Source organism: Pipra filicauda, unplaced genomic scaffold (assembly GCF_003945595.2).
Source record: "Pipra filicauda isolate LSUMZ 115617 unplaced genomic scaffold, ASM394559v2 scaffold390_size662804_pilon, whole genome shotgun sequence".
Lineage (NCBI taxonomy): Eukaryota > Metazoa > Chordata > Aves > Passeriformes > Pipridae > Pipra > Pipra filicauda.
In genome coordinates this window covers 243943-264292 of record NW_024104521.1, presented here as the reverse complement: position 1 = coordinate 264292, position 20350 = coordinate 243943, and the positions used below count along the sequence as shown (strand labels likewise).

The window sequence follows — 20350 nt, the reverse complement described above, 5'->3', positions numbered from 1 at the left end:
ACTTTGGGCCAGAATGAGAGCCCTGGATGTGGGTATGTAGAGGAATCTCTGTAAGTGGTGTCCTGTGCCTCTGAGCTACAACGCATCTGTTCCCAGTGGCTGCGGAAGGACACCGATGCCTGCTGGAGCACCTTGTGGTTACGTGTGACAAGTGAGGCTCTCCTGAGGACATGTTTCTGCTTTCTGTCAGCATGGCAGCCATTGTGCAATTGGGCTTTGGCTGTTAGTGCAGGAACTAACTCACTCTCTGCTGTCAGTCCACACTCAGCACAGGGTTGGGGTCTGAAGCAGCATGAGTCAGATGGTCCTGGGAAATGGATCTCTCAGGTGACCTCACAGAAGGTCATAAGCTTACTCTCCTTTTCAAAATGACACGTAAAATACTTGTCTACGGGCTTTCCATTTCCTTGGTAATGCATTCTTTAACTCAGGTGACTCCTCCCTCTTAGTTCAACCTGAGGGGAGGTAGGCAAGATGGAGACAAAAATGAGATAGCAGGACATCATAGCCTTGAAATATCCCAAGAGTTTTTCCTCTTGAAACCAGTGGATGAAAATGAATATCTCTCTAAAACTAGGTCTCTTTTGAAAATCCAGATTTAACGTAAAGGGGGGTCAAACTTCACAAAGAGTGCTTTTGGAAAAGGAGATGATAAACTTCAGTAACTGTATAATTACTTGCCGTGTTTATATCCACTGAAGGAATGTAAAGGTGCATCTAAAACAAAGAACTATAAAGTTTTTGTTTTTCTGCTTCTAAATTGTTGGCTCTGAGTGCCATACTAAATGGCATAGACGGTTTAATTTAGAGATGTTTCTGTGAAATTCAGAGACAAGAAAAATGGAAGGTTAACCAGAGAAATGAAATAACTTTTGCATAAAAATATCGCCTTAAATAGATGTTTCTAATGGTGTGGTGGTTGGGGCTTACTTTGGTTTGGGGTTTTTTTGGGGGTGCAGGTGGTTTTTGGCTTTTTTTTAATGTGAGGTAAGCATAACTAAGAGACTTGTGTGAAGGGAAGTCATGTCTATTTAATTTTAAGGTACTGAAACTACAGACTATACTCTGATAATCTTCCAAATACATCTTAAAGCATTTTTGGGAAATGGACTAAAATATTTCCCTTTTTAGGGGAAAACCAGTTTCAGGTAAGTACCTGATCTTCCCATCAGATAGAAAGAACTGTATAAAGTTCTAGCGTGAAACTTAAGGGTTGGTGTTTGGGGTGGTGCTGGTGGGAGAAGGCAGGCAGGTTCTGTGATGGGTTTTGGGGGAGCTTTTCTTTTTGTTGTTGTTTTGTTGTTGGTTTAAGCTTAAAAAATTAAATAGAATTCACCAGGAAAAAAGCTTATTGTTTTCAGTTAAAGAATTAAGGGTTAGGACAGCATAGAGATTTGCCTGGATGGGTTCTCTGAATCTTTCTTTTAAGGAAATCAACATTGGAAAATGGTCCTCAAGAATATTCAATAAAACTACTGTTGGCTTTTGGGCCATGAGTTATTCTTTTTCCAGAATAAAGTTAAACATGATGCTATCTATTTTTTAACTGTATTATCACAGTAATGTAAGCAACTTGCTGTAATGTAATGTAAGAGGGTCAGATTTCTGGAAAGGCATGAAATTGTTCTCTGTGCAACATCACTATTTTGGTGAAAAATAATGAAATGTATTGATTAGAGTTTATATATGTCCTAAACGTGATGTTTAGTGTATGTAGAAGATCCTATAGGAAACATTCAGTAGATTTTTTCCATTTTAAAATAAAGAAGAGGTTATGCTAGAGCAACTATATTAAAGCAGTTCACCCTGATATTGAAGAAACTGCAAGTCCACATTACAGACCTTGCTGAATTGTGCAAATTTGTTTATAGTAGGTGCAGGTTTGGGGAGTAACTCTTGTGGAAATTTCTGAGAAATCACAATTTTATACATCATTTAATTAAATGAGCAGTATGGGAGAATATAATTGTTTAATGTTTAATATATAAGATTCTTTGAGAAAGATCTTGATTCCACTACAGGAAAATAGAATACATGTCCAAGTGGTGCATAGCAGTAGAAGTGAATTCTCTTGTGAAAACACAGTTCATGGTTACATGGCAGTTTTTAATCTAGTATAGATTTAAAATGCTGTAGAGAAGGGTGATCCTACCACCCCCTTTGTGACACTTCCCTCACTTCATGTAGATTCATGCTGGGTTGGATCAGGGAACTGATCCCTGAACCATCTTGTCGTGTTACTGTGCAAATGCAAGATGAGTGAGCCTCTGGGGGGGGTGGGGAGGATGAGTGGGATCAGCTCTTTCAGTGGAGAGGTGGATTTATCATGGATTAAAGTGCCAGGTGATCAGTAATCATAGCTTCAAAACATTGAAGACATGCTGCAAAATGAACTTCCCTGTGACAGTAACCTTCAGTTTGCAGTAATCTGTCTTCTAGTGACTTGGGATAAGGGAATTGTGGCATTTTGAGTCTTCTGACTCCTCTTCTTGCAATTAACCATTTTTAAACAGTATATTTTGCAGTCATACATTTTACATGCACATGTGTTTTACTGCTGCTGAATCTTTTCCTCTCTAAAGCACTTGAGTCAGGCAAGCCTGGTTCTGCTCTTGATGTTGCCTTGCTAGTGCATGTGTCTCAAGTTGCAGTATGTCTCCAGTGAGTAGATAAGCATCCAATATGTTTGTTTTTCAGAAAATTAACAGAAAATTACAAAGAAACTGATGCTGTAATGGAGACATTAGGGTCATCACAAGTTACTGTCAGCAAAAAGTGATCAAAACAACTGATTCTATCTTTATATCCCCTAGTAGTAGTTCTCATAGGTATTTCTTTGCCCTGGTTCCTTTGGCATAGTGGTGATCTAAATTCTTCTCCTTCCGAGTTAGAGTCAACACACTTTTGAATGTTGGCCTAAAGGAAGGGATTCTGTTTACCCGTCTGGGTGATCTGCATATTTGGGCTTTAAGGAAACAACAGCAATCCCTGATGGTGTACCATGCACCTTAGGTTTATGATGCCAGTTGGAGAGATGGGTCAGTGCTGAAACAGCTTGTTTGAAGGCAGTGTTCTCCCAAATGGCAGGAACGGTCAGGTTTCTAGCCACGGGAGCCTCCTGAGGGTAGTCAGCCGCTAATTACACCAGACCTTGTGAAGCATTCTTGGTCTAGTTCAGTATCTTCCCTTTTCACCAAGAAACAATCTCTACCACAGAGGATATGTAGGTTGATCACAAGATGTGTGAGTTGAGCAGGTTTGAGCTGGGCTTTCTAGGTGGTCAGGCAGTCACAATGCATATTCAGCATGACTGCTGGTTTAGAGTTTTTCTGTTAAGACAAGGTTAAAAGTTGTCATAGGGCTTGCTTCCAAACAGGAGTCACCAGGGGAAAAAACAGGTAGAGCTGAGGGCAGTTCAGCACTTGTGCTGAGTTCATCTTCTGAGATTCCTCAGCCAGTAAATCTTAATGGTTGACCAAGGAGCAGAACAGGGATATCTGTGTCAGACCAGCTTTGCATTCAGGAGACAATACTGGAATAAGAACCACTCCCAGAAAATATCTGTCTGCTCATTCAACAGTAGGTCCCATTGCCTTGCACTGGAGCTGCGTGATGTGTGTGGTGGTCTCTGCTGCAGGAGCAGGAGTCTGTCCTGCTCCTTCCTGTGTGTCTCATCTGTTCTCTGCAGCACACTGCCTAAACCTATGGAGCGCATGATCTTGTTGACTCTGTCTCCTTTCTGTTCTAATAGGCCTTGAATCTCCAGCATCTTTGCTGTAACATGCATCTCCTGAGTTTTTCACTTATGAGGAGTCCAGGGCAGTTACACATCTAACAAATCAGAGCAGTTGCATGCTCCATTCTTGAACAGACTTTTAAGCAGTAGCTACACATCTAGTTCCTGAGCAGATGTATTCTGGGATTTCCTGACCATGCTTTTCATGATGACATTGTTTAAGGCAACCCCTTGTGTGGCCACTTACACTTTTGGGATTCTGGGCTAGTTAAACCTTTGTCTTAACCCTGAACAGCCACTCTCATGCAAGGTGAACTTGTAGAAGTTACTGCTTAAAAAAAAAAGGTGAGATGTGTGTGTACAAAACACTTGTCCCTTATGCAGTCTCATGAACTTGTACAGTGTAACTGATGGAGTGTAGGGGTAGGAATGAGTGATGGAGCAGAGAAGGGAAGGGCTGCAAAACCTGCTGTTGCTACTGAAAGTTCTGCTCAGGAGGCTGTACTTTGAATCTGTAGGCTTGATTGGAGTTTGCCTCCATGAATTTTGGCTCACGCTAGCACTGATCCTTCAAAAGAGGCAAAAGATTAGAGAGATACTTTGCCAGTGTCCCCTGATGCAAAAAGCAAAAATTAATTTTTGTTACATCCAAAGCCTTGAGTCTTCCTAAGATACATTGAGTTCTTCAATGAGGTGATGTGTTCTTGATTCTGTACTGTCTTTATAGTCTGAACTACCTTAAAATGGTACTACAGTACCCTTTAAAGCTGTGTTCCGTGTGCTTTTGGCTTGAGGAATGCCTGGGAATCTCTTGTTTAAATCTCTGTTGAAATAAGCAGGGCTAACCAGTTACTGTGAAAGACGAGGCAAACTCGTAAGGGCTGTTTCATTTTTCTTGCCATCACACCACAAGCAGCAGCTGTAGACGCTCAGGATGGTTAATTTCAGAAATCACATAGTTTAGCAGTTGTCAAGAGGAGGGAAAACCTTCAGCCTCCTGTTTACATATGATGATGAGATGCATAAACTGGAGCATGAACCTCCGTGCTGGAACTTCTCCTAAGATTCAGCAACATGATAGGCAGAAATATGGCTTCTGTTAAAATGTTGGGGTATTTTGTTCATTTGTGTGTCTTTCTTTTTTGTCTGCGGACTGCCATGAGTGTAAAGCATTTACATGGTTGCCTCGTGGAAGCCTTGTTACTGAGAGTAACAACAAATCCTGCAAAATTAGCCTATTTTGTTAATTTGGGAACGAAGCATGATAAATGGTTCTTAGTTTGCACCTAGAAATATTTCTGAAAAACAAAGGCTTGACAATCCTTGAAGATGAATGCTGGTTACTTAAACTTTTGCATTTATATTTGTGTCTGCTGTGGGTGGGGATCCTCTTGTAGCCTTTCTAAAGGTAGAGTCTGTTCTTTCCTCCTGTTATCTTCACCATTAAAGCTGGATAGTGCAGGTTGATGGATGAGTGGATGTCATTCTTGGGAAAGTAAATTTAAGGCAAAAAAGTAAATGGGGAAGGAAGGATTTTTATTCCTGAACTAGCTGTTTTAGTTTCTTTTCTCAAGGACCGTAGGAATAAATCTGAACAATATGAGGTTGAGTTGCACCTGTAAAAATGGATTCATTTTGTTAGCTTCCTCCTGTTCTGCACAAAGCCACGAGCAGCAGAAGTACTGGAAGAGCCTGCTGCGTAGGCTTATGCTAACCGTATGTTAACTTAGCTTAAAAAAAATTAAACCCTACCTCCTGCAGAACTTGATTTGCCATTGAGAGGAGCTTTCCACTTGCTGGGAGTGAAGGGGAATTTTTCAGTCCTTGGCAATTGTGCAAAGAGGTGGCTATTGTTATTGGCTCAAGGACTGTAGAAAGAACTTTAATTTCCCTGCTTTGTTTGATGCCTCTGCAACTCCAAACTGTCTTTCAATGCAAATATTTAGCTGACTTTCCACTGTTGCTGCTTCTAGGTTTCGTTCATTTTATATTTTCTTCCCCTATGCTTGTCATTCCTCTACATTGAGTGTTTGGAGTTATTTTTCATGAGACTTTTTTGTTTCCAAATGAATTTTATTTTCTCTCTAGGTCATTTATGTATTTGTCTTCACTAATGTTTGCAACATCTCCGAACATAGTATCCTCTGTGAATTTAACTAACGTGCTGTTTACCCTTTCTTCCAGATCCAGTTTCTGATCCTACTTCCACATTTGGGAGTATGCAAGGGACAAACACATCTCTTTGCGTAGCTTGACTGGATATCCCAAGACTAGGATGTTAGTATATTTAAACATTTTCTTTTGCATTAAAATGTTGCCAGTATCTTAATTGCACATAGATTATTATTTTTTTAAATGTAATTAGCTTTATTGGCATTATGCATATTCAGAAGCCTGCTGGTAGAAACAGTTTTTCTGCAGTCTGACTAGTGCTTATTGGTGACTTTAAAATGGGTGCAGGAGTAAAAAGAATTTCAGGGTTGCTTTTAAAATGAGCTTATTTGCTGTTACAGCTTTAACACTCATTCTTGAAAATGTTGGCTCTTTGTGTAATAAGATTAACTGTAGGTTAATCCACGAACATATAAAATCTTTAGACTGTGTTCAAGATATTTATGAAAGACCACTTCAGACTTCTGAATGCATGAAGAGAGATTTTTAAATACTTGAAATAGTCAAATACCTATAGAAATACTTGCATCAAAAAAGTATTAACAAAAAACAAAATTGCACACTGAAGTTTTTTTTTGATTCCCTGCATCACAGGTCATATTATTCTGGGACTTGTAAGGAGCCAGTTGTCAGGAAGAGTAAACCCTATGCTAAACTATTTTTGCAGATTTGATAATGCAGCTTCCTTAAAAATGTGTTTTGTGACTGTGTTGTAGGTATTGCAAAATGAAGTATTGCATGTTTTCTGTTATGTAAGTAATTGTATGGCAGTAATTAGCAGTTCAAAGATGAAGTCAGCATTAAGCTAATACGCTATTTTAAAAAATGTTGGTTTTCCGACTCAGCCACCTCTTGGAGTGTATTCAACTACCACTGTATTTAACTGAATTACTTATTGAACACTAGTATAAGCAAGTACTTAAAGTACTGAAGTAGCTAGGATGCTGAATGCAATGTTCCTTGTGTAGCTGTGGATTTTGCAGGTTCCTCTGCAGCCTTACTTTTCCAGTGTGTTCTCTCCCCCTTGTAAATGAAAGGAGCCTTCTCTTCATGTGGTTTGAATTTCTTTTGTTAAAACTGCTGCCTACCTTCGTGGCTAACATTTTAAGTAATTAGGTACAGTTTCTCTGCTTGGATTTTAATTCGTACTGTTCAGCTCTGTACATGGGCAATATATTTAGGTAAAATTGCAGTTCTTTAGCTTGGCTACTTTGACAAAAGAAGAACTAGTGCTAGGAAAGTGCAGTGTTTTGCGACACTTGTCCTAGTATCCCACTGCATTTTGTTTCAGTGGCTGATTTCCTTCACTCACCCCTTTGATATTATTTCTCTGGTTAGATAGAAAAATAAGTTTATTATGGTAGCTTACAAGCTTTTGGAGGGAATTTGAGACTCATTGAGTATTATTGTTTATCAAATCTGCTGAAGCACAATATGTTCTGGAAGTCTAATATTCCTTGAACTTGGAAATATTTCTGGAGTGAAAAATAATTAAAAAAAAATTTGGCTATATCTGAAATAACCTTCAGAGTATTTAAGGTCTAAAACTGACAGTGGTGAGGAACAAGGCACTTGCTTGAATGCTTTTTGCACACATGGTCTTCAGCAAATTATTGTTCACTCTTTATGCCACACTTTGTTCCTTACATGTGCATGATGCTCTTTTTCTTTTAGAGAAACTTTCATATGAAAAGGTCATTTTTTCCCTACAGAATGTAGGGGAAGATATTTATGAAGTGTTGTAGACATCAACCTATTTTGTAACTTTTGAATATCTGTTAGTGCTTCTGTAGTCTTTTAATCCCATAGGATCAGATGATTAGGGTGTAGCCTGCAGAAGCACAGTTTGTATCAAATTCCTTCACTGTTAATATGGCTGCACTGCTGGCAGTTCCTAGCCATGGATTAGGAAATTAAGTTCTGAGATTTTGCTCTGAAAGAAGTATTCCAAAGTTACAAAAAGAACTGCTTTGGATATAAGTGGACAGTGACCCTCATCTTAAAAGCTGAAGCTTCTAGCAAAGCAGCACTCAAAACTGTGAAGTGTTTCTGTTGTTTCTTCATATAGAGGTTGTTAGAGATATTTCAGTCTCCAATGAATTAAGCAATACAACGTAGTGTGGAATGTGCAAGCTTGAGAGGATTTGTGTGTAGGTTACCTGGAAAATATAACTGATTTGGAACACAGGATCTGTGATTGGCAGTTTCTCAGAAGGCCGAGTGTTCTACCAGTATTTCTTCACTTGGTACTAAAGAATTGGTTTTAGATCTGCTGATCTGCCTAGATAGGGACTTCATTCTTTGAACAAACCCGAGGTTTGTTCTTGTCTACTAAGACCTTTTTATTGAGATACCAGTTGTAAAATTAGACCAAGGCTGGCTGTTCTAGAAGTCTGACCTCTGGATGTTTTATCTTTGTAAAAATTTGATGTTCTTGACTAGAAACCTGTAATTTGTTTAACTGTGAGCATGTCCTGAGATTCTGCTGTAACACAATGACATTGAGAACGTTAGTGTTCAGAAAGTGTAGGACTGCTGTCTTCTCTCAAGTTCAGATCACAAATGATGCTTTCAAGCAAAGAACTTCAAGTAGACTAAAAACAAAAGTAGTGGGGGAATAGGGTGACCTTAACCAAAGTACAGTGGGTTAAACATTTGACTAAGGAAAGCCAGTAATATGCTATGCTTCAGGAATTCTAGAAGGTCTGGAATAAATGAGATGGTGAAGGCTGGGGAGTGTCAAAAAGCTGCACAGAACTGCTTGACTTAAGGAAGACGTAAAGATGATGGTAGAAGCTGAAATTACTGTGTATATAACTCAGTTAAGTGCAGTATAAGTTGTTGAATACACCTGTAGGCACCAAATTCACTGTAGCTACCCAGGAAAGATACTCGGGCATAACTTTGAAATCCTGAATGGCCATCGTAAAATCTTTTTATCATGTTACTTTTGTGTCAACCAATCCCAAGGGATTTTTCCTAGCTATGGTCTTCAGTTCTGATGCAGTAATTACTTCAGGTGCCTGTCTCAAATCTGAATACAGGAAGGGCAATCTGAGTGAGCAAATGAAGAAGTCAGACAGGTCTTGATTTCCACAGTGTTGTTGTCTAAGCTGTCACTGGTCTTGCCACTTGTTCCTGCTGACGTAACTGAACTAGGCCAGGAAGTAGTTCCAGTCTAGAAGTAAGGCAAGCAAAAATGATTATTTTTTTCTTTGTCTTCTGTATGCTATTGTACAGTTGTTAATATTGCCAGTGACAAGCGTGAATAGAAATGCTGATGTTAAGCAGCCTTCCTCCTGTCCCATGTTGCTGTCAAGGAGGGGAAAGAAAAGCTCGGCGTAACACTGATTGCAGTTTAACACAAAATGCCTTAAAGAAACTGGAGTGCTTCTCCTGAGAAGCACACCTGCAGGCATAGCTTACAGAATTGGTGGTGTGTAGCTGAAGCTAACAGGTTAGTAAGATTCCAAGAGTTGCTACATGAAACGATGGCAGACATTACGTACATGTCAGAAGTGAGAGAGATTTATCAGTCACTTGCTCTTTGGGAAAATTTCCGCTAATCCCCAAAGGTGAGGCTTTCTTACAGCTGTTTGCTGCAAGCTTCTTGCTTCTGAGTGTGTTTTTTTCTTCTTTAAAGAAGGTTCACTGCTCCTAGTCTACCCTGAGTAATATTCTATAACATCTGGCAATTTCAGTTCCCATAGTTAATTTCAGCACCGAATTGTTTTGCTGCTGTAATATTTTGTTACAAAGTTGTCAGCAGGTGTGCTTATGCTTTTCTGTTTCCAGAGGAATACCAGACCTTGCAGCTTCTTCAGTGCACAGGCATAACCCGAGGTGTGACTGAAGGTTAGGTAAGAATATTTCTGCTAGTATTTAGTTCTGTTGGCACAAGAGTAACAATAGTAACACAGCTTTATCTTCCCTATGTGCAAGAGTTGTCCTGTGCTTACTTTGTACCATTTTGTTCTGGATACTGTTGCTGTTCAAACCGCCATAAAGCTGGAGAGGGCTGTTAAGTTTAGCTCTGCTTCCTTTAGGTTTGCACCTTGTGTTGTAGACTCATGGAATGCCTTGCTTGAGGTATACTTTTAAATGTGACTTCAGGGATCGCAATTAGTAACTCTAATATACACTGTAGCTAGGATGAATTCTGTGCTATGTGTTTTTCAGTGTTAAGATGCTCCTCTCTGTGTGCTGATTTGTTTTCAGGGTTTTTGTTTGAGGTGGATAACTTTTGCCCCCTGCTCTGCTTTCATTTACCCTTTAATTTTTGTGTAGCTGCCTGTATCACCCACTGATTTCACCTAGACGATCCTTTCTTTTGAGGCAGAACTGACCTGTCCATCTGAAAACGCTAAAGATACTTTTCCAGAGTTTCTGGGAAGCCCTCTCAAAACATCAGGAGGTGTGCTTCATAGTCACTATAATCATGATTCAGCTTTCTTTCCATGATCCTTCTTTGCTTCTGTTAGCTTCATAATCAGAATTTAGGTAAACTCACCAGTGGTGTAGTGAAATAATCACTTGACTTAAAGTGGTGTATCTTTGCATATCATAAGATTTTTCAGGATGCTGTGAGCTAGCTGGAGTCAAGGTGCCCCCTTTCATGGGGGCAGTTATGTCATGGCTTATGATGGAGGTTTGTTTTACACCAGGCAGACTTGCAATCACAAATAGCAGAGTAAAAGTGCTTGTGGCAGTTTTTATCTTACAGGTAAGCTCAGTATATTCACTTCTCAGCTAAGAAATGTTCAATTATTTTAACAGGTCTATTAGTTGAAGATCATCAGATTTTCAATGATGGGTGATATAACTAGTTTCCTAAGTAGAATCACATTTTCATTCCCATTTGCAGGCTGCTGCATAGATCTGAAAATCTCTGTAGAGATGGTGAAAGGGGTATCTAGAACTTGAGAGCCAAAAAGAAAAGAATAATGTATTGAGTTCAGTAATGAATCATATGTGACCTCCTGTGATAAAGAAGGTGAAACTGAGTCACACTCCAAGAGTTTTCTATTACACTGTGGTTTGGTAGATGCTTTTTCTGATAGTAGTCCTTGTTTAAGTGGATTTGGCAGCTCGTACCTACCCTTTCTGGGCTGATTGTTATTTGCAAATTGTTTCAGCTATTCTGTTTTCATTAGGTGATTGTGTTGCAGACAGGGAATAATGTGGGGCAAGACTCAGCTGCTGGGGTAAGGCAACCCTCTTCAAATAGGACAGCTGTGGAGTATGAACTATAGCTCGTACCTCAGCCAGTTTAACTCACACCTCTAACACTTTTGCCCCATGCCAATGCATATCTCTTGAGGCTGGGGTGGAAGTTACTGGTGTCCTGTGCTTCCACATATACAACTTCCGTGGGAAAGGGAGGGTTCCTCCATGGTTTAAACTGGCTTGGGCCTCTGCTATATCTGCTTGTGGCAAATTGTTCCTGACAGCACACCTGACTCAGGCTGATATAAGCATTACTGTGGCCATGAAATAAAGTGCAGCAGTGAATTGATGCTGCTGGACATCCTGTCTCTTTTGTGGGAGGCATTTTCCACACAGGTCAATGCCATCTACTGCAAGGCTGTTCTTAAGCTTGTGTCTCAGGAGTGTGGGGTAACCAGCAGTTGATGAATGTCATCTTTGCTTGGGAGTGAAGCATTAACAGATTGTCTCCAATGGGAAAAAAGTTTCAGGATTTTTATTTTGATGCAATAAGCAATGCAACACTGTTGGAGCTGGAAAAAATTGCCTCAAGTTTGAGAAACATTTGGGTCTCTGTATAAAACTTCTGGTCCATGCTGTTTTGTGCTATTGTGCACTCCCATTCTTGAGCTGTTTGACTCTCTTAATCTGTTTGTAAATTTTCTAGCTAGTTGTTACAATTGCTTCTCAGTGAAAGTTGTACCTGGTTACCTGCTGGAACTCCATACCTGGAGGTTGAACAAATAAGAGCACCATCTTTGAATTGAAATACTGAAAAGCAACTCCTGTTTCAATTTTTAGTGTTAAAATTTGTTTGTTTGGATTTTAGTTTAGTTGATTTTGTTTTGTTTTTTTTTTTTAATTTAGATCTTATTCTTCTCTTAAACTATCTTTTTAAGGATGCATGCAAAGTTGGTAGTTAATCAAGCTCTTCTGTTGTCATTCTTTGCCATTTTATGATGTCTGTGTTTTCTGGTTTATTTTCTAAAGTAATAAAATGCAAGTATTTACATGAGAAGATTCCAGTCAAGTCCTGCATTGATGGTGACTGACTGTGAAGAAAATGAGGCAGTCATACAATAAACCTCCCAGTCTTGAGTTAAAATGTAAAACAAGCCCACAACCCCTGACTTGAACAACTAACCAGATCAGCGATGCAGTATCTGCAAATTGGAGGATCTTTCCACCCCTGCAAATCCACATGAATACAGCTTAGCCTGCCAGAGCAATTGCTGTATCTTGAGGTGATGTTGACAGCCATTACAGGGTCCTTGGCTTTTCTTGAATTCTGCTTCCAAGACTTTTGATTCGAGATAAGAAGGTTGGATGCCTTCATGTTATTCTCTTCTTGATATCGGATCATACACACAAAAATATTCCTCGTGGGAGGGAAGCAGGAGAAGATCCGTATTTTGCCTTTTGCCTTGCTATACTCTGCACTCTGGCAGCAAGCTTTATAGCTTGTCACTTCTGGTTTTTTGGGGTTGAATTTTCAGTTGTAATCAGTGAGATAATCTGCCGATTAGAGTGCTAACATTGGATGGGGAGGCCTGTTTCCATTTCTTGCACTGTGACACAGCCTGGTAACTTTATTGCTTTGCCTCTCTGTTCTTCCTTGTAGAGGGGAGAGATCTACCCTCTTTTAGGGCATTTGGCAGGGCACTTTTCTGCTGTGAAGGCAAGTTCATTGCAGTGCTGTAATTCAGATGTGTAGCTGTTTTTCTGTCATGCTTAGCTCATTAAATTTTAAATGTATTGCTGTAAATTTGGGATTGCATCAGAGAAAATGTTCTTAGACTTGGTTCTCAGAGGAAAAGGAATAGCTTGGTTAAGAGGGATGCTTGGAGAGGAGTGAGGATGGTCTGCTGCAGCTTTTTTTTTTAAATTACAGACTAGTAGTGGAATTTTAATGAAGTCCTGCAGAATGGATAGTCAGTCAGAAGCACTTATATCAACAGTACTTGTAGTTTTTTGCTGCTTTTTTGATTTCTGAGCTTACTGCTGTGGTAAGTTACTGTAACAGTGAAATGGCTGTTTGACACAACATGTACCTTGTTGGCTTCTTGATTGGTTCAAATGAAACTTCTCTACTGGAGATGCTGTTCTACAGTGAATAAAGCACTACTCTAAGGCCAAAGAATTCTTTTTCTCTTGAGCTCCAAGGGCCTGTTTAGGGACCCCAGCAGGCAATGCTCTGTATTTTGTCTTTGGAAGAGAAGGTGTTTTGGTGCAAAAAGGTACAGAAGAGCTGTGTGTTGCTATACAGAACTTGGATATACGTGTTCTTTTAAACAGTACCTGTCTTAACATCCGTAATTCTTTTCTTCTGTATGCATGTTTCTTTATTGCTACTACAGAGTCAGGTTATTGATGTTTAAGGTCCCTAGAATCCTCTGGAGCAGGGATGTCTGCATTAGATCCCTGAACAGTGCAGTATCAGTAACAAGAATGGGGAAGCGTGAAATTTGAAAAATTGCTTGAGATGCACAGCTTTTTCTTAGTTCCCCCAGAAGCTAAAGCAAAGTTGGTTTAACTTGTAGTTGGAGTACTTAACTGGACATCATTCAGATAACGAGATCTCTCATCATAGGTGGATGGGAGTATCTTCTATTTTGTTGCATGAATAAAAGAATGTTCACAACTTATAATTATATGCATGTCCTGAGATTTAGTGTATATTAATAACCGTCCTGTGACTTTTTTTCCCCTCCCTTGTTGCTTGGTCTTGCTTTTCTATTAAGATGCCTGTGACTGAAACATTCAAGTTTAATAGATTTTTGTCCTGAAAGGGACAGAATTCCCATGTTACATATAGACTGTAGGATTTTTCTGAATTAATTCCTGCTTCAAATCCCATAGCTGTGGATAAATATAACCAATCTTGACCAGAAAATCTAGGCATGAGAAATCCAATAAAAACCTGATGTGATGATGGTGGCTCTTGCTTCATACTAGTTAATGAGGCTCCTAACATGATGAATCTAAGTGCTGGGGGAGAGGGAAGGGGGAATAGATCTTAGCGGCCAACCTGTGCTTCCCTAAATAACACCTTCAGAATCCTAGGATAGGGAGAGCATCGATCTGGTCCTGGAGTGCGTGTCTTATGTCTTTAGTTGGACCCTTGTAAAATTAAAGAGTGTCTTATGTCTGGCTGAATTTGATCAGCTTCCAATTTCAGCTGCTGGATCTGGCCATGTCTTTGAGAAGCTGTTTTTCCTGTTCCTAGATGTGTGATTTGTGGCTTTCTCCATTCCCCCCCCGCCCCCCTTTCGAAGTAGTGTTTAATTGCATTTGCTTTGGTAAGCAGCCTCTGTGACCTGGGCCTTTTGTTGCTTACTGCTCTTCCTGTCTTTGTAGCTCCTGCAAATTTAGTGACTGCTTTCTTCCAAGTCACCAGCTAGGACTAAAATGGTAAATGGCACAGGGCCAAGAGCCAATACCTGATGGACCTCGCTAGCAGTAGTTTCCCATTGACACAAACATTTCAAGAGCTGTCACTTAATTGATTTTGAATCTGTTTTATATTTATTTGACTGAGTTTTGGTTTGGAGGTTTTTTGGTTTTGTTTGTTTTAATTTTTTGGGGTGTGTTTTTCTGTCTGGTTTTAGTCAAAATATGTTGTGCCAGCCAAAAAAATGTAAAATATTATATGATATTTATTGTTAATAAAAATTTTAGTTTCCTGCACATCTAATAGGAATTTTTGTAAGCCCATGTTGATCAAAACCATTTTTTCTGTTAGTTCCTGAGTAGTCCTCTGAACCATTCTTGGTTTTGAAAACCTTTACCGAGTTGAGATTCCGGTACTTATTTGTTTAACGTTTTGACATTTGAAATGGATGATTTTTTTCTTTTTCAAGCCCATTGGGACTTTCTCAATATTTCAGGACTTTCTGGAATTAAACACTGCTGGAATTACTCTTTGAATAAGTCCCAGAAAAAAACCCAACACACCTCCATAGAATATTAAGGAGTTAATGTTACTAACACTACTTTGATAAATTTTGTTGAATGATTGTATGCCATTCTGTTGAATGTTTCTTAATATACTACCATATTCTTATTTGTTTTACCTAAAAAACCCAATCTACATGTGTCTTGTTTTTGATCTTATCTTTGCTTACTTTAAAGCTGCGTGCATCTCTTCTCTGGCCTTTGTAACATTTCTGAAATTTGGTTTATCTCCTCTGCTCTGAATCTTCCTGTGCATCTTCCAACCTCTTGTCTCCTCTTTGTGCTTTTACCCTTAGTCACGTTGCAGGTTTGGGGTTTGCTTTTTTGGTGGTGTTTTGTTGTGGTTTTTTTTTTTTTTTAATTTTTTTTTCCCATTCAGTAGGTCAGATTTTTTTCCCCGTGGTTTTGATGGTTCCTAATAAGTTCTTAAATAGTTAAGAAATTTAAACAAAATATTTGGACAACTAATGCCTTAAGTTACTTGACTCAATTTCCAACTTTTTGAAGTTGTCCTTTTAATGTGCAAATCGCACTGTATTAAGGTGACTGTTTGTTATAAATAAATGCTGATGAATCACTTGTCTTATTTTCTGTTGCAATTGGTCCAATGCAGTTGGACTTGATGGTCCATGTGGGTCCCTTTCAACTCAGGATATTCTGATTCTCTGACCTACTTCACTTAACTGCTGCCCTGGCTGATACTGATTTAGTCGACTGAGGTTTAGTTTACAAATTGATATTCACAGATTAAATTAATATGCACAGAAAAGGGGTGAGGAGTTGAAAATTAATTATGTTGGTTTTTATTTTCTCCCTTCAGCACCCTTGATATGTTGATTTATTTTTTTTTTTTATTTATTAACAATTTATGTAATAATATATTCAGACCAATTGTTGCCTGTCTTTTTTTACTACCCTCAAAATTATTTGTGCCACAAACTTAAAGGCAAGCTTTCCTGCTTTGACCAGATACATATGTAGGACCGAATTGTGCAGTGATTATTCAGAGATATGTTTGAACTGTGCTGTCTTGAGGTGAAAAAAAGCAGGGTTTGACATGCTGGGCTCTGTGTCAATGGCACTCCAGAAATGCATCCCTGTCTTCTTCTGAAGATCTCTCATTCTTGTTTTTTATAGTGGAGAATGTGTCTTTGGCTAATCCACATTGCTAGAGATCAGCCAGGAAAGTCCTCTCCTGGACTATTGACTTCTCTAATACTGTTATCTCAAGGAGCCTGGTAGCTACTTAATCATTACAAGTGCTCTCAGTTTTAAGGGAAAAGATGACTTCAGGATCTAACTGGATTTTTTTTTTTTTTTGAAAAACTTAAGTTAAACTGTTGTGTTAAATTGTTGTCTTAAACTGTTGTGTTAAATTCTTATCTTAAACCATTAGCCATCAAACTACCAGTACAGTTTAAATTTAGGACAAAATATTTGATTACAGATGGGTAAAAATGCCAAGAAAAGATGAAAAGAAAACTGCTTAGATGCAGAGACAAAAGTAGTGAAATTTGACCATGCTGAAAACTGCATAGTCAACTCTTTTCTTCTCTTTAGTCTTAATTTCTTTGCTTGCTACTCTTAGCATAAAAATGGTACATACATATTCTGATTTTTGTCACAGGTTGGTTTAGGAAATGCTTTACTTGCAGAGCTAAAAATTGTGAAATAGGAGTAAGTATGTAACAACCTCTGCATTTAAAAAGTTATTCCACCCTTGCTTCAGTACTAAGGGTTTTCTTTGTTTGTTCTGGGATTTATTTATTTTTTTCTAATTCTTCACTTCCTAGAGAGTCTTCTGGGACATAGAGTTGTTTTACACTTCATAAATGTTGTATGTTTTAAAACATTAAACCTTTTTTTTTTCTAAATTCTTACACGTCCAAAAGATGTTTTTCATTGTAAAGATCACCAGTAGTATTTGTAAGACTTAAATTTGTGGCTGCTTTAACTGTGAAGAACATATCTGAGAAATCTAAATACTACCAATATTGAAAATCTAATCTGACATATAAATAATACTGATTTCTAAAATACTGGGATCTTCATTTTTTTTCTCTCTTCTGTTATTCCTGCAACTTTTCCACTGGCCCTGCTGTTCAGCTGCTTTGAACTCTCAGACACTGAAATACAGATGATGAAAATATAGAAACTGGAATTTAGCAGAGGCAGCCATGTTAATTTCTGTTCCATTTGAAATGCAGGAAAATATCATCTGCCAAATGGAAAAGGACAATCGGTGGGAAAAGAAATGTTCTTTTCAAGCTTCTAAGAGCAGTGACAATGGAGAGAAAAAATACTATAAAAAGTAGGCAGCTCCTTTTTCAAGATTTTGTTTTCAATGTATTCTGCATGATTAACTGTACACAGTTGCTCTTTTGGAGCCCTGAATGACTGAACACGACATCACAGGGCTTATACTGCCTTTGCTGCATTTCTCTTTGCATTTGGGGGGAATAGGGCTCAGCTTCATGGCAGTTTTACCAGTCTTAGTATAATTTTTGAATACATTCATACTTCCCTTATTTGCCTTTTTTAATGTCAAACATTGCACATAAGATGTTCTGCTGTTGCTATGCAACTGCTAAATCCAATATTTAATATTAATAAAACCCGAGTGGCATTAGCATCACTCAGAACAGTGGGCTAGCAAACTACCATCATACAATATCCAAGCTGTAAAACTTGGCAGGGACTTCAGTGTGCAATTGCATGCATGGCAAACTGTGGGGCAGTGAGTCACTGGCAGTTACTATTTTAAGATTGATGAGTTCGAGTAAATTTCTGAGATCTTTTGATTTATTTATATATATATATATATATATATATATATAAATGTAAGTTTTTAAACAAAAAGATTAAGAATGAGGTTGATTAGCTGTTTTCCTTGAGGTTTCATTTCAGAGTCAAATTCTGAGGGGTCACTACCCATAAAAGAGTCAGCATTATAAACCTATGGGTCAATACCCTGATTCTCCTATTTTTCTTCTAGGTCAGGTTGGTCGGCCCTTTCCCACTGTTCCTGCCACTTCCTGAAGCCTGAATTGGCTTTTTTTGGAGGCAGTGCTACTTCTCTGCCTGACAAGGTGCTGTTGGATGGGATGTTTTTCCAGTTTTTCTTCTTCCACCTTGTTTTCTGATCTCTCCCTATTTCTCTTTACTCTTAACTGCTATTTCACCGTCACTCTTTTTCTTCTTTTTTTTTTTTTTAATCCATTTATTTTTTTTTTCTCCTTTTTTTTTTTTTTTTTTTTGTTGTTCTCCACTCGGTCCTCTCTGAGATTAGATTTTTAGTGTCAGGCTCTGACAGGTGTTAGATCATGGATGGTCTTGTACCCCAGCAATGCTTTGGCCACCTAAGTCATGTTGCAGACTGCAGATTCTGTAGGACCCTGCATCTGACAGCTGGTGGTGTTGGTGCACTGACACTCGCTGACACCCAGAGGGGTGCAACGCTATTTGTCCTTTATTTTTCAAGACTGCTGTGCAAAACATAACTTTGATATTAGATCTGGATGAAGTCAGAATTATTTTAGAATTACTACTCTTCTACAATGTAATAACTGATTCCTTCATAGTACGTGATCGTCTAGATTTTGACTGATTTCTTAAAAATAGCTATTTCAGATAGTTTGTCCCCAATTCACCCATGCAAATTTCTCTAAATTTAAAGTCATATTTTTGTTTCTTAGTTTTTTTTTCCTGCTGCTTCTTCTGCCCCTCAAAGACCCAGACAAGTAGGAGAAGCTAGGAGCCCCCAAACCTCTATTAAACCTACAAAGCAAAATTATTAAGGGGGGGGAATATAGTAAGTTGTACTGGTCATATTGTGAATACATTTTTATAAGCAGGTGAAATTTGTCTGTCCCCCTTGAAGTAGTCTTTGTACTTTTCATATTCACTCTGCTAACCTGTGTTCTCACAGCATTGGGTAGTTAATAGCTCTGTAGCTTTTTTTACTGCCAGCAGGGGTTTAGTGTAATATTGATTTAACATTTCCCAATAATGGCAGTAATTTTGGTGAAGGTTTTCCCTCTTTTGGAATAAACTCGAATTGGTTACATGTATTTTATGTGAGGCATAAATCATGGCATTGAAGTAAATTGGACTGTGCGTGTCTTAGATGCAGATCTGTGATTGGAATTTCGTTCCTTAGTGACATGGCAATGCTGAATCCCTTTCCTTTTAATTTTCTCTCCTCAAACTTGTGACTCCTCAGGAAACACTGATTTTAATGTTTGCTGAAATTCAGAAAAGTAACTGAATGCCACTGAGATGGAAGAATGTATTTTTTTTAACTGGGAAAACATACCTTATTTCAGTTTGGAGACTTAAAATGAGAGTATTTTTGTGTAGAAATTAACTGGTCATGTTGTAGAACATATAGGTTTTTTGTGTTCTTTTCAAAATGGTTTATTTCAATGTCATAATGTTCTTCGTTTTTAACCTAGCTATTTACAGAAGTACAGGAGTCGGTGGACTCTGTGCTGTGGTTTGTCAGTAGTTCAGTCATCACAATTGACCCATGTATCTTGTAATACTTAGAGAAAGCACGTTGAGCTCTGTTCTTGGAACAGATAAATATAGAACTGCTATTGTGAATATTGTAGTGACGTACTTAATCTAGAAAGCTAACAATTCTTTTATTTGCTTTTAGGGTTTGAAAGTATTCTAGAAGGCCTGTTTGGACCTGGATTATTAAAAGATCTCAGTTTGTTTAAAGGTATTCAATCTCTATGTTTGTATCTTGTTCTGCATTTCTAATGACAGAAGCAGCCCCAGCTCTGCCTCTAGAAAATGTGTGTTACCGTGGTGATTTGTGCTTTTTTTCCCCCTCCCCCAGGCAGTGCTCACAGTTAGTTTCATATTGGCTAAAATTACTAATGAGTGTGCGTTCATCTTTATGTAGCTGGGAGTGTATTTGGCAGTGCTGGGAAAAACAGATTTGTTGTGCAATGATAAAATGTATACAGTTTGGTAATCTGGGGACTTAGAAAAATGGCCGATATGAAGCCTGCATCCTCAGAATGCAGGCAAGAATGTTGTGAAACAGGTATTTAATTCAGCATTTCTCTTTTGGCTCCAGTTGTGTCGTGGTTTATGAATATGAAGTAATTTGCTATTCTTCTGATTTACAGACTGTGAGCCTGAAGGTGTTTCTGATTGGTCTTTTGATGAAAATTGTCTTTTCTGCTGCCTGAGAAGAGAAAAAGTGAAGGTAACAATGCAGATGTGTGAAGCTAGTAGTTGTAGGGGAGGGACAAAGGGAGGGAGTTTGCT

At 38.5% G+C, this 20350-nt stretch overlaps 1 protein-coding gene across 5 annotated transcripts in view; it reads left to right on the top strand.

Moving 5' to 3' along the window:
• LCOR (ligand dependent nuclear receptor corepressor) overlaps positions 1-20350 on the top strand; it is an 86586-nt gene that overhangs the window by 11373 nt on the left and 54863 nt on the right. For 3 of the 5 annotated variants that reach the window (XM_039385034.1, XM_039385036.1, XM_027721585.2), the window contains exons 2-3: positions 19728-19793; positions 20209-20288. Coding sequence is in view for 2 of the 5 variants with exons in the window: in XM_027721585.2 (XP_027577386.1) it covers positions 19728-19793; positions 20209-20288 (146 nt within the window). In the remaining 3 variants the exon portion in view is untranslated. Of the gene's footprint in view, positions 1-6000; positions 6014-19727; positions 19794-20046; positions 20124-20208; positions 20289-20350 lie in introns of those variants that run through there. The other 2 variants (XM_039385037.1, XM_039385035.1) reach the window with 2 other exon arrangements.